The 14,378-nt window shown below is 31.9% G+C and overlaps 1 protein-coding gene across 3 annotated transcripts; it reads right to left on the bottom strand.

Annotated features, from left to right (window-relative positions):
* Positions 1-4,724: 4,724 nt before the first annotated feature.
* On the bottom strand, positions 4,725-6,315 carry LOC133871333 (uncharacterized). 3 transcript variants are annotated; one of them, XM_062308760.1, is made up of 4 exons: positions 6,179-6,315; positions 5,621-6,033; positions 5,264-5,378; positions 4,725-5,091 (listed from the first exon to the last, which is right to left on the bottom strand). In XM_062308760.1, exons 2-3 carry the CDS (start codon positions 6,019-6,021, stop codon positions 5,288-5,290), a joined length of 492 nt encoding a protein of 163 aa, XP_062164744.1. In that variant the 5' UTR covers positions 6,022-6,033; positions 6,179-6,315; the 3' UTR covers positions 4,725-5,091; positions 5,264-5,287. The 3 variants fall into 3 exon arrangements, with proteins under 3 accessions (XP_062164744.1, XP_062164742.1, XP_062164743.1); XM_062308758.1 differs by having other exon boundaries at positions 4,725-5,057; XM_062308759.1 differs by having other exon boundaries at positions 4,725-5,054.
* Positions 6,316-14,378: the final 8,063 nt, after the last annotated feature.

Raw genomic sequence — 14,378 nt, 5'->3', positions numbered from 1 at the left:
AGAGAGAGAGAGAGAGAGGGACGTATGCACAAAAACGGCGGGCATTTGAAAAATGAAGCGGGAATTCCACACCAGTTGTGCTCTGTATATCTGGGCCAAGCCCAAACCTGCAAGATCCGAAGAGCCTACAACTCTTTCTTTCTTTCTTTCCTTTCTTTTCTTTTTTTCTTTTTTTTTTTTTTAAAAAAAATATATTTATTTACTTTTTCTTTGATTAGCTTTTAAAAGAATATAATGGCTATATATATATATTAACTAATAATTCAAAATAGACAAATAATTGTAACCGGTCAAAACAGTTTTTTCAAACTAAAAACAAAAAAATACTCTCAAAGTACGTTAACAAACATACCCAAAAATTGTAGGCTTCATTTAAATTTTAAATGAGATGGTGAAGGCTCAATATACATACTCTATCTTTTAAATAAAAGTTAGGGAGAATTTCATTTAAGTGTATATTCTGTTAGGATTTGCCGTTAAATTCTGCCAAAATTCTTAAAATACCTATGTGTTTATTTTTTTAAAAACAATTATAAAAATTTCAAAGATTCAGGCATGGGTATTTTTGTAAATTCCGTTAAATTTTGACCAATACTTAAATCATAACATTTTTTTTTTTCTAAAAGAAAAAATGGATATTTTAAGAATTTTGGCAAGATTTAACGACAAATTCTAACAGAATGCCTGTAATTGAGACGTTTGAAAAATTAGATACTTCAATTTGAAACATTTTGAAGTTCAGTGAAGTCAAATAGGTCGATAGTTCGGTACCTTTAAGTCAAGAAGACGCTATGAAAATCAAATTTGTTTGTTAAAAGTTTTGTTTTCTGTCTTTTGTTTTTTCTTCTTTAAACAAAAATATTAACCAAATAAATCAAACCAATTTCCATATTTATGTCACATCAGAAACACTTTTTCAAAAAAAAAAAAAAAAAAAAAAACTCCCAAAACATACTAACAAATAGCCATATTTGAACATTCTAGAAATATAATATCATTTTGGTATAAATTTTCATCTTTTTTTATTATTTAGAAAAAAAAAAAGAAAAAAAAAAAGAAAGTTTTGAATCTTTAGAATAATCCTATTCTCAGAATAGATCCAAAATTTAATCCGATAGATTTCTCTAAACTGATTATCCATATTAGCTTCTTATCTAGATAGGATTTTTTAAAAATTAAATTACCAGAAAATATGAGATTTATCTATAATTCCGATTATTTTGTGCGGGAAATTTTCTAATGATGCTCTGTGAAGTGGGCCGGGCGAAGTTTCTCGGGCATGGGCTTCAGCTACGAATTGGGCCAGTTAACACAGTGTCCACATTGGTAAAATGAAAGCCCAAGATTCATCACAATTTGCATTGAGATCATCTTCTAATGGGAAACTAGACTATGTTTAGAAACCACCCCCTCTTACCCCCTCCTCTTATTTTCACTTTGCCTAAAAAAAAAATCAACTTCAAAACATTTTAATTTTTTTTTTTTGAGTAAAATATCTTACACACCTATGTAGTTTCAAAACTTAAAAAAGTCAACTTCATAACATTTTAATTTTTTGAGTTAAATATCTTACACATCCATATGGTTTCAAAACTTTATTTTTTGCTCTCTGAGTTTTCATTTTTTTTTTTTCATATGAGATATCTATGTTATGAAAATAGACGAAAATAATACTTTCGTCAATTTTTCCGTTCAAAACTAACGTCTGGCCATGTCATCGGACACATGTCGACTTACCTATGTGACACCTGTCCCCAGATGTAACGTCAGCGACATGTTAGCATTGACGTGGCTACTATATTTTTCTTTACTTTTTTATTTTTTTTTTATTTTAAGGACTTTAAAAAAAATAAAAAAATAAAATCTAGGGATGGCTAAGTTTATATTCATCCCCATTTTGGCCAAGGAGCCACCCAAGGGCCAAAGTGAGGAAAAAAGAGAGAGGAGGTTTTGGCCTTTGAGGTGGGTGGTTCGGCCACCTCCATGTGGCCCAAAGCCACTCCTACAATATATATATATATATATATATATATATATATATATATATATATATATATATATATATATATATATATATATATCCAATATACCATTTATGATATTTATTGAAATCACAGAAGGTAAATCATGAAATTTATAAAACCACATGGGGTATACAATTGAAAACCGAGATATGTATAGAGGGGACACTTGATCGTTCGCTCTCCCCCTCTTTTCATTAAAAAAATGAATTTTAATAAAAAAATACACTCCTTTATCATTTTTTTTTTATTAAAATTCATTTTTTAAATGAAAAGAGGGAGAGAAGAGACGGTCAAGTGTCCCCTTATCATTTTTCAATGAAACCACATGGGGCAAAACATAAAATTAATAAAATCATAGGGGGTTCAAACTTTAAAGTTACATAATTCACATATATATATATATATCAAACTACAAGTCAGCGCTGACGTGGTGCTAGGGGACAGGTGTCATAATATTACACCGACACGTGTTGGATGACATGACAATTCGTTAGTTTGGGACGGAAAAATAGACGGAGGTACCATTTTCGTATTTTCCTATAGTACAGGTACCTCCTATGAAAAAAATAAAAACTCAGGGGAGCAATCATATATTTAACCCTGACTTTTTTCATTTTTTATATCACATAAATTATTTTTTAATTACCATTCAAAAAAAAAAAAAAAAAAAAACCACTACAAAACAAAACATTTTCACTTTTTCATACAAATTCTTTTAACTTTATGTCACATCAATCACTTTTTATTACTATTCAGAAACAAAAATCACCTAAAAAATCTTTTCCAAACACACCCACAGTATGTTTTTCCTTTTGTGACTACTTCTGAAAGTGTGCTTAGAAGTTGTAACGACCGATACTAATCTACATGTGTTGCAATTGCTATTCCAAACAATGGCAATTCCGTGCAATATGCAATAGGCAACCTCATGTGAAAGTTTTTTCGGGCTCCATCTAGAGCAACAATTGCCCGTTTGGAACTTGGTAAATTTAGTGGGGGATTGAGATTTGAACAGTTCTAAACCTTATTTGTTCAAATAGGTATTCAGACAGCTAGAATCTGAAGAAGCTCTCACATGTACTTAGTTCAAAATTTCAAATCAGCCCTCCTCCTAGCAAACCCAACAGTTGTTTGAGTTCTATCACTTTTTGCCCTGTCCATATTCTGCTTGATACCTATACTATGACTAGGCATTTTCAGAGATTGGAAAATCTTACAATGAACCTACAGAGGTTTATAAGAGCTGTAGACTTCTCATGATGACATGCATGTTGTGTTTTCAATCTTCTCGTGAGATGATGATCTGTTAACATTAATTATCACGCAAACAACTTTTAATAACTCGTGGTTGAAGCAAACCAATGACCTTGATTTTATAGAATTTGGGGCATCAGGTCTAATCCATAAAGTGATTAGCAGGAATTTTATTTTATTTTTATTTTGAAAAAAAATTTAGTTATAATTTCTGATTTTTTTATCATTTTTGTAAAAAATACTCAAATTTTAAAAATTATTAATTTAGGGTATCCATTTTTCAAATTTTTTTCAATTTTAACCATCCATTAAAATTTCCATTAAATCTTATCAAAATTCTCAATATGCCATAGCGTTATTTATTTTATTTTTTTTTAAAAAAAAATTATAAAATTTTTAAAAATTCAGGCATAAATATTTTTACAAATTCCGTTAAATTCTGACTAACACCTAAATTCTAGCAATTTTTTTTTTTACTTTTTTTACTTTTTTTTTTTTTTCTAAAAAAAGAGGGGTTATTTTGCTTATAAAATACCAGTGCAAAGGTAAAAGTTTATCAGTTGTAGCTCCTTTACTTGAAATCATTATATATATATTTGGATGAATCTTTATTTGAAATCATTAACATACCATTCATGCATACGGACTCAAACATTAGTGATTTGAGAACTTGAAACGCTTGCGGGTGCTGCAGTAACAGTGAAAAGACGGTTATTATATTTTTATAATCACAATCGTTCGGTCTTAAGCGATTAGCAGTTATTTAAAGCTATAACTACATTGTATAACCGCTTTTAATTTTGAACATTTTGGCATATTTTTAGGTGTTGAACCTTTCTTTTTTGCTTATTTAATTATTTTTTTTTTCTTTTGCCAAATATATACAGTGTCCTATAAAATTTCTTATGAAACAACGTTGTTTTGTATATATATATATATGGGTAGACTCCTCAAACCGCTAGCTGTCCCACTTTAAGTGGTTAGCCATTTTTTTCACCACTTATAAAAGCGATTAGACGGTTAGTGATTTATGACAATTAACGGTTAGTAAATAATTATTAATCGGTTGCCTTTTCACCCTTTAAGTGGCCTTAATTAACCGCTGATGTTGTTGTATTTTTGGATGATGAAGATGGAGTTTGAGTCGCATTGAACCGGCCTGACACAATCCTTTTTCAGTTAATGAGTTCATCACCTTAATCTCTTTCTAGAGGTTGCCTAAAACGCTAAAAAAAAATAAAAAATAAATAAATTATATAATATTTGAATCCAATTTGTATTAATTCTGTTGCTTTGGTTTAACCAAAAGATCGAGGCCAACGTGGTCAATTGACAGCCCTTTAATTGCTTTGCAGATATTTGCAGATCACATTTACAGTCAAACATTCTGTGGACCAGCCCCAGTCAAAGCGAGAGAGAGAGAGAGAGAGAGAGAGAGAGAGAGCATATCTTGAAATATATTCTTAAAGGAAAGCATGACGTTGCATCGATCAAAGAACAATGAGGCATCAAAACACAAGGACGGACACATGATATATTAATAGAGTGATACACCAAAACTACGTGCCTACGCTAAATATAAGGAAGCTCACTGATCAACTCGATCTTCAACCATATCATTCTTCTGAAGAGCTCCCTAGCAGTAGATCCATCGAAGATAAATGTAGTAAAAAAAAAAGAACAAAAAATAGAGGTAGATCCAGGCCAAATTGAGTAACTTGGGGGGCATCATCATATATAGACGTACGTCGATTCTCTCCTTGGAGACAGCAGTACCTGCTGTAAATTGTAGTCTTGGTCAAAATAGGACGGGCTGTAAAAAATAAACAATTACAGGAAATTCTTTTTTGTAATTTTTTAACCGTTGAAAAAACTACAAAAAATTTCATATAATTTCTTTTTTTTTTTTTTTTTTACTGCACCAAATTAAAGCTAGCTGAATGGCAGAAAATGTGTGCATTGAGTGATTGAAGACAAATCCTTACCCAGAATGGAAAATCTATGACGAATTAATATGGAGACTTGCCACTTGAGTCCCTCGGTGCATTGCATCGGAAGCATTCCATCCTGCTCGCAAAATTGTGCTCGTTGCAACCAGACCTATTCATTTCAAATATTCACTCGATCAAATTTAGAATCTGTTTTAGATAAAACATATATATATATATATATATGCTCATTTACTACAAAAGTAACGTAAGTTATTCTTTACATCAATTTATTACGTGTACATATTTTTTACATACTAAAGTGGTATGCTTTAAACAAGTCACGTCAGCAGGTATAGAATGAGCGTAAAAAATGATATTATTCTTTTTGGATATGGTGCAAATTGAACTCACCTAGTGCAAAGCCAGTCACCGGATTTCCAGTTAGAGCGACTGGAGCTGCCGCCGCCCCCACCCCCGCCGCTGCCGCCAAAACCAAAGCCTCTGATTCTAGACATGTCACCCTCGTATCCCCCACCAGGAGAATCATCCTTTGAGGCGCCGCACTTGAAGCAGCTTGAGCGGCTAGCAAAGTTGTGGGCTCCGCAGTTGCCGACGTTGCAGTACCAGTCACCTGGCCGGACATCGGGGCCGGTACTGAACGACCCAAACGACGACGAGCTACCTTTTCCTCCAAAGCTTCCATAATCACCTCTCTCAGATGGTTTAGGCTCTCCACACCGCTGGCATGAGTCCCTCCTTTGAAAGTTGAGATGGTTGCATGACCTGCAATTCCAATCTCCTGGCCTGTTCATTTTCCCTTATCTCTATATTTCAGACAGAGAAAGAGAAAGACAAAGATCAGTACCTCGTTGGCTATTACACTGTACTATTGAACTATATCATGATGTTATTCAACTATGTATTATATATAGATATATACATGGAATAATATTTCCAAGGACGACTCACCTTGAGAAAATAGATCAGTTAAAAGGTGATGGTCAAATTGCTTGAAGTTGAAGACGAATAGAGATTGAATGAGGAATTTGTGAGTGGGAAGTGAGGGTTGGAGTGGGATTTATATACTTCCTTGAGACCTCGGGAACCGGGAAGATTAAGGTACTCAGTGGAGCTGTGGAGGGTTAGGTGGTTCTTTTTCATATTCTTCACTTTGCTTCCTTGAACGATGGAATCGTGCACAAAAAACTAAACTAAGCAAAAGAGAAAATAAAATTAAAATGGGATTCCAAAGAAGGAAGAAAAAAAGAAATTCATAATATATATATATATATATATATATATTAAAGCTCTTACTACGGCTCCTTTTAGAGTTTCTGGAGGTGCTGGTAATTGCATGAATATATACGTGCCCACAGATTTCACAATGAAGTTTCATAACTGATCACCTAGTTTACACATTCTCCCTTTTATTAATGAGTGAATGGCACCTAGGGCGGAAAAGGATTATTTCAATTTCATTTGAAATTGATAGTATTCATTTCATGATCAGGATTTAAAGTTGGTGCATCGATCTGACTGTATTGAACATAATATCATTTTATTTAAATTTTTTAAAAGACGTGCTAACATTGATATCATGTATGTCATTAGATGTACCAACTTTAAATTATTACCATAAAAGGAGGAGAGTGAGACATTCAAATCAATGATTATTTTTCCTCAATGATGCATGATTGTATTGATTGTATACTGACATTTGATGGAAACTGTCATGAAATTTAAGTTAGAATATAAATTAAGAGTAATGTTATTTAGTAGAGTGCTATACAATTGAAATGACGTTGCAATGAAAATCAATCTTTGGATCAACATGGGCTTGTAAAAAAGAAAAATTAACAGCTAATTAATTTTCACTGACACATCATCATTGTTGTAGGACAGTCATATTAGTGTGTGTGTATATATATATATATATATATACTAAATAACATTTATCATTCTTTATCAGTTTAAACTTTTAGAACAAAAGATGATTTAACAAGTTAACCGAATGAAGCTCATATGGACATATACAATGTTACTTTCAAAAACACATTTTACAAACAAAACTCATCCTACTACATTGGGATCGGATAAAGTGTTGCCCAAATTCTAATAAGATCTTCGCCAATTAAGGAATTTGCAATTAATCCTCATTTAGTTTCAGCTGATCAGGACATAGATTAATGTGAACTAATTATTGGTTTGAGAACTTGCTGCAGAAACTAATTGATCTCTAGCTTTCATGCAGACTCATTCTCTAGTTCCACTCTATTTCATGCATGGTTTGGCTCATGTAATATCATTAAAAGCCACGGGTCCACGATAAAAGCCTTAATTTTTTCCTTCATTTCCTTCATGCAAATTAGATGACAAATCCCTTATTAAGAAAATGCGAATTCCCATCCTCTCCCAGACTTTGTTTCTCTCTCTCTCTCTCTCTCTCTCTCTCTCTCTCTCTCTCTATAGACACATGTTTATTAATTAGTAATCTAAATCAATATGAAATTAATTAACATATATTGAATTATAAGGAAAATCTAGCTAGCTTATTGGTGTATGTTCAACTTTGTCAAGCTGTGCTCCCTTGTCCCCACATAAAGCAAATTATTAGCATGCATTTGTAACTCCAATATCTTTTAGACCTTGTAATTCATTGACCCTTTAAAACACTTTTGACTATTGCATGCATTTAGGACCCTCATTAATTCTTCAAGATGGCCAAGAGAAAAACATGGTCCTCCCAAACATGGCCAAGTGCATGCTTTCTTGTTGAGCAAGGACTAGATAAGGAGGAACAAAATCCACTGTTATCAGACAAAATGAATATTCCTCCCACAGGGGAAAAAAAAAAAAAAAAGAGAGGTCGACATGTCTCCTTTCAATAATATACTTTGGGAACCCACATACAAACGGTCACTATATAGTAAAAATGGTGGTTGCTTTTCAATTTTGAATATTCCTTTTATTGTACTTGGAGCTCATTTTTAGAGATAAGTCAAAAAGGTTTTACTTCTAATTAAGACAATTTTAATTTCCAAGTGAAATGAAGCACCATTTTTGCAAACTATAATTGCAGCTTCTTCAGTCATATATGGCTAGCTCTCTTAGTAAGAAGGACAACGATTCTGGCCTCTCAACTTTATTAGAAATAGATAGTATTCATTTTATAGTTAAAATTTAAAGTTGGTACATCTAACGGTTTTAAAGACATGTCAATAATAACATTATGTACACTATTAGATGCACAAACTTTAAATCTTAATCATAAAATAAATATATACTATCTATTTTATTTGAAACATTTGTATCCTATATATAGGTTAATTATCAAGCATCTCAGCATTAACCATAAATTTTCATTCTTCAAAATCTATGGTTCCAAGTCTTCTTTGGCTAAAATACATTTGACTATATACATAATCATGAAATTGCATAAAATAGAGAAAATGGTAAAAATTACCTCATTGATAATCTAAATAGAAGGGCACTTGTGCCAATTAAAATGTGTACGTGTGGTGAATAATGAAATAGGAGACCTGTTATACATTCTCTTTTGGTCATTTTTTAATCCTTTCGCTTTTCAAATTATCATTGAATCTATGAAGTTTATGTGAATCCCTAACATAGATCTTACAAATCTAATGGTAATTTTAAAAAATAGAAGCATATGAGAAGAATCAAAGGAGGAAATAATTAATAATTTATTATCGAATAAAGAGAAATAAATGAGCACTGCCTTGTATTCTCTTGTCATTCTTTTATCATTTTTCGCTAATATGACATTGTCGATCTAAAGATGGATCGACAATACCATGCCAACAGAGAATAATAGGAAAAAAAAAATAAGACATCTCTTGAATAAACCACTGGTTCATCTTACTGCTCTAATTCTGAAAACAAAACATACCCACTTGGAAAGAGCTTGCCATTGGCTAGCTACAGCTTCTTTGATACGTTGAACCAGTCAACCATCTTCAGCATAAAAAAGAAAACAAAAAAAAAAAAATCATATATATATCTTTTTATCAGGTCACTCGTGCTTGTCAGAACAGATCGATTATTTAGAGGAAGATATTTTGGCAGATCTTTGGCCCAAGACGTAGCCGAAGCCAAAGCAAAAGTTGCATGGCCATCAGTTCAAGGAACGTCCTTTATTTAAAATCATATTTTTATTATGAGCAAATTTTGATGGTAATTAAGGGATAATTTAAGGACGATGGAGGAGGGGGTTCAAATTAAATGGGTATAGCATTTCGATAAAGATAGTCGAAGTTGATGATGATGGAAGAGAAGTCTTCGAGGTTCAAATTTTGACCATCTTTTCTTTTCTTTTTCTTTTTCTTTTTCTTCTTCACTACTGCTCTGGCTTTTTCGCTGTCATTTTCTTTTTCCTCTTCTCTCAAGAGAAGAAAAAATAAATACAAGTTTAAAAACTATAAGATCACCCACCCACCATTATTCTTGGGGAATGGTAAAGAAGGCTGTAGCAAACTGTGAAAAAGCAAAAAGCTTTCGTGGTCGACTGATTCGATTCTCTCTTTTGGAAATGCTTAAATCCATGCATGACCATGACCCAACCCGATACATTTAACGTATACATCCATCTTTCTCAAAATACAACATATATAAACAATTCTTTTAAATATATATATATATATATATATACATACTTATTTTATGTTCATTTATCCATGCATACATTCTCCTTTACGAATATATCGATCTGTCTACATGCATTCATGTACGTATATATGGGTAAATTAATTATCATTGATATATATAATTTTCACGTGCATTTTTTAAGCAAGATTCACGTGCTTTAAAGACAGATCGATGTTGGAAGAATTTTCTTCAACTCAATTTGAATTAAAACCTTAACTTCGTAAAACAAATCAGGATATAATTATGAAATATTCAATTCATTAAAACTTTTCTCTGATAATTAAACACTCAGTTCATATATATATATATGTTTTCTTTTCTATGAAAAGCATTATTTGATCATGCATTTACTTATCATCACTCAATTGATCAGAGCTGGAGGCTTTCAACTTTTTAGAAGGCCTACAATTTTTTCCACTACTTTCGAGTTGCAAACGTGAGATTGGAGATTTCAATATATATAATATAACTTTAATGACTGAAAATTTCAAAAATAAATATAATTTCTTGGTATATATTAATATTTGAATCTGTGGCATTAGCTATTATAAGTAGTTACAAATGAAGATAAATAAAGATGAGAAAAGAAAAATACAGCAAATGAATTCCCGACACACACATATATATAACCATCCTTAAAAACATAAAAAATTCATAATCCAATAAATTAGACCGTTCAAAAAAGAAAAAAATCTACCTGCGATTCAACGTTTCGATCCTGAGCGACCATGGGTCTGGGGCTGGGGATTAGTCTGGGGACACTCATAGACCTCTGTACACGGATATTACTACTGTGTATGAACCAATTGACCCGTGATATTGTCCGCAAAATGAGCTCCCTGTAATACCATGATGAAAAAAGATAAAATCTAAAAATTTATGTTTTACGTAATTCGCGCTTGGGTTGCATGCACGTGAGGTGTACGTAGAGAGGTGTACGTGTGTGACATCAGAATTAATGATAAAAGTTGTCTCTTTTCTTTTACTTTTTAGTCCTCCGATATCTTTTATTGTAGTGTTAGAGGCTAGCTGAGAGTCCCCAAATGTCCACCTCTTTGATTCTGCACAAATTTCAAGCCAAATCTTAAATATATTAAATGGTGCGGAAGCTTCAATATTGGGAATTATTTTTATAATTTTATAATTGATATTAGATTTTGTAAATTTAATGGTCACTATATTTATTTAAAATTTTAAAAAATACAACACTATATATACCCACGGTTAAACATAATAAAATAAAATTTATATATTCGTTTTCACTCAAAAAAAAAAAAAAAAAAATCCTTTTCTTTGCAATTCACAAAGTGCCTTCACAACATATACTTACCAAAAAACTCAGCAACGTATATGAAGAAATGCCACTTTCTTTTTGTCACCAACTAGCTAGGTGTAAGTAACATGGCAAGTGTATTCTTTATGTTTCTATGTCACATGGGACACAAAATTGGTATGGATTTGGCTTATAGGTACGTACGGTAAAGAAACTACAGTACTATAAGTGTAGTAATTTTTTTAATAGTCAAGATATAGTTTTAAGTATTTTCTAAGAAAAAAAGAAAATAAAGGAAAATTTTGACTATTGAAAAACTACAGCACCTAATATTCCTAATTAATTAGCCTAATCCAAATTGGTAAATCTTACGTCTAGCTAGATGCAGGCAGGAATGCTCAGGAAGAATTAAAGTCAGCACTGAATAGCAATTTGTAACGGAGTATGATGATTTTTGAAAGAGAACATAATTTTCTCTCAGGTTGTTCTTTATGCATGTTTCGAACCTGTCAATCCAAGGTTGCCCTCCACGCATAATACATACCCATTTCCTGTTTTAGCTTTCCACTTTTTTGTTTGTTAAGCAATGAATTAATTAGTAGGAGGAGAAGATTAGAACAAGTAATTGAAGATTGGCCGGATCGGATAAGCTCCAAACCCATCTTAAAATTAAGAAGTATTCTAACCCTCAAAATAATTTAAGCATTTAATGAAGCTATTTGACCTATTTTGGCTTTAGTTCTGGTTAGCCCACTTGTTCGAGCACACTCCTATTTTTTAAGCAATTTTTGGACAGTTAGATCAACGACCCGAAGCTCCTACAGTATATATTTGGTTGGAGTACCATTAGCTGAAGACAAGGAGTGAAGATGTACAAAAGACGGCATAAATTTTGGTATGGTGACTACGAGTTCTTGGCCATGTCATTCAGGTTGGCTAATGCGCCATCGGTCTTTATGAACCTGATGAATCTAGTATTTTGCAACTACTTGGATTGGTTCGTGGTCGTGTTCATCGACAACATCATGGTAGACTCAACAAGTTGAGAAGAATATAGAGATCATCTTTGAGTGGTGTTGGATTCTTCGAATGAGTTTGATATGGAAATGAGATTCTTCTTCTTCTTTTACATATTGCCAAGAGTGAGGAGACAACTAGAGTTACATGAAGGGGGGTGTATATATATATATATTAGAATATGGTAGTCAGGTCGAGTTGGAAGAGGGCCACAATCCTAGCCACATTTCGACTTCCACCCGGTTTTTGTCAAAATTCAAAAATATATTCCAAAATCCAACCCACCCTTTATGAGAACCGAATCTGAAAGAGGTTGAAATGAGTTGGGAGTTGGGTCAGTCCGGTGCAAAGCGAATTGAACCTGAGTAATGCTATAAGGATGACTCATGCCTTTTTTGAGTTCTCTCAAAATTGATATTGCTTTTAAAATAACCATTAGTTCAAAATTCAATAGTAATCTACCACACATCTAATGATGATTTTAAAAATTACATCTATTTTAATAAGACTCAAAGAAGATACAAGTCTTTCGTTTTAATATTACTGTTTGAACACTCCTACCCAAAGAGTGCTTTCTTGATTTTACTACTGTCAAACTGTGTCTTCCCATGGCAGAATATATGGTAAATTAATTCAATATTCTAATTAGTTCATGTATTATCATATGAAAGGCGAAATATCATGGTTTGTTTGTGTACTTCAGCAAACAGGATAAAGTTAAATAATAATAATAATAAAAAATTCTGTTTCCCTTTTCCTTTCTTGGGTTATACATGCAATCATTATCTGCCATTCTAATGGTTAAAGAAAATATGAATCGTCACGCCAATGAATTCTTATCAAAATATGATCATTTTGTGTTAATCACATTAATTCATTCTTTGATTGATTAATGAACTTCCAACCAAGAAGATTTTGTTGAACATACTTTAAAGCATTGGATTCCAAATTAAGCTTTTTAGCTTAAACCTTTCATGGGTTCCCTCATTGACCTCAAAGGCCAGGCATGTTTAACTGCAAATTTGTTGGTCAAAAAGTAGCCACACAATTCATTAATGCCTGCTACTACACTCCATTATTTAGCTTTTAGCAAGATTCTTTGTTCCACTTTAAGCTTAACTTTATGTTACTTCATTTGCTTTGTTGGTGTAAGTGAAGGTAAGTACCACCCCCCTTCAATCATATCACGTGGCTTCCGAGTTTCTTATATATAGAGGTTTTTGTGCCATTTTCAGTGCTTTGCCCTAATGATTTCGCTGTCTTATCATTGTTTGTTTTTAAACACAGATGTTGGTTTATACTTGTAGCTAATTGATCATTAGAAACATTTCAAAGAAATCGATTTTTCATGATATGGCCCATTATTAAAAAAAAAAAAAAAAGTTGGTGAACATTAGGGTACGTATGTCAATTTTAATTTTGACGCGACTTGTAAACTCAATATGAACATACTTTTTATGGGTTTGGATTTACCTATATATATAATTTTATATACCTGCCTCAATGCACTCGAATTCAATATGTGAACACGAATTATCACTCCTAGTGAATATAATATTATAATGTAAAATTTTCAACAACTAAATTCTAAGATTTTCTGAAATTGGTTGGAAAAATTTATGGTAATAGGAAAATGTTTGGGGTTCTATAGTTTTATTTTACTACAATTTTATTACAAATTGATCACGTAAAAGATCGATCATTATTGGTGACTTGATAAGTAAGAAAAAAAATTTACCTTATCAATTTCTTTTAATTATTTTATCAATTATAAATGACTTTATAGTAAAAGTTACATTACCTTAAACATTTTTCATGTAAGATATTTGAAAATTGAGGCAAAAAAGATCATGTGGATTGCTATAATAGCAATTGTATACCATAATTGATCATTACCAGCAATTGTATACCATAATTGATAAAATGATTAAGAAAAAAATTGAATTAATTAATATTCACTTTCAATCATTTTATCGACCATAGATCGTCACGCTAATTTGTAAGTAAATTGTAATAAAAGTTGTAAGACGCTGTAACGATCTAGAAAAAGCGCTAGCCACATCTGTACTATTAATCCAAAATGACTAGTTAAATTGAAATTTTACTAGAATCACTTATAGAGCCGAGTTTCACATTGTAAGGAACCAATATGAGAATTAGCACCAATGAATATTTTAATAAAGCATCAACTCTATGTGAGTTACTCATTTTCTC

Source organism: Alnus glutinosa, chromosome 6 (genome assembly GCF_958979055.1).
Source record: "Alnus glutinosa chromosome 6, dhAlnGlut1.1, whole genome shotgun sequence".
NCBI lineage: Eukaryota > Viridiplantae > Streptophyta > Magnoliopsida > Fagales > Betulaceae > Alnus > Alnus glutinosa.
This window is presented reverse-complemented; position numbering and strand designations above follow the sequence as displayed.

Coding starts and splice junctions, on each gene's coding strand:
- LOC133871333 (XM_062308760.1), bottom strand. CDS start 6,021: ATGAACAGGCCAGGAGATTGGAATTGCAGGTCATGCAACCATCTCAAC. Junction 5,379..5,620: donor GGTGACTGGCTTTGCACTAG/GTGAGTTCAATT, acceptor TGAAATGAATAG/GTCTGGTTGCAACGAGCACA.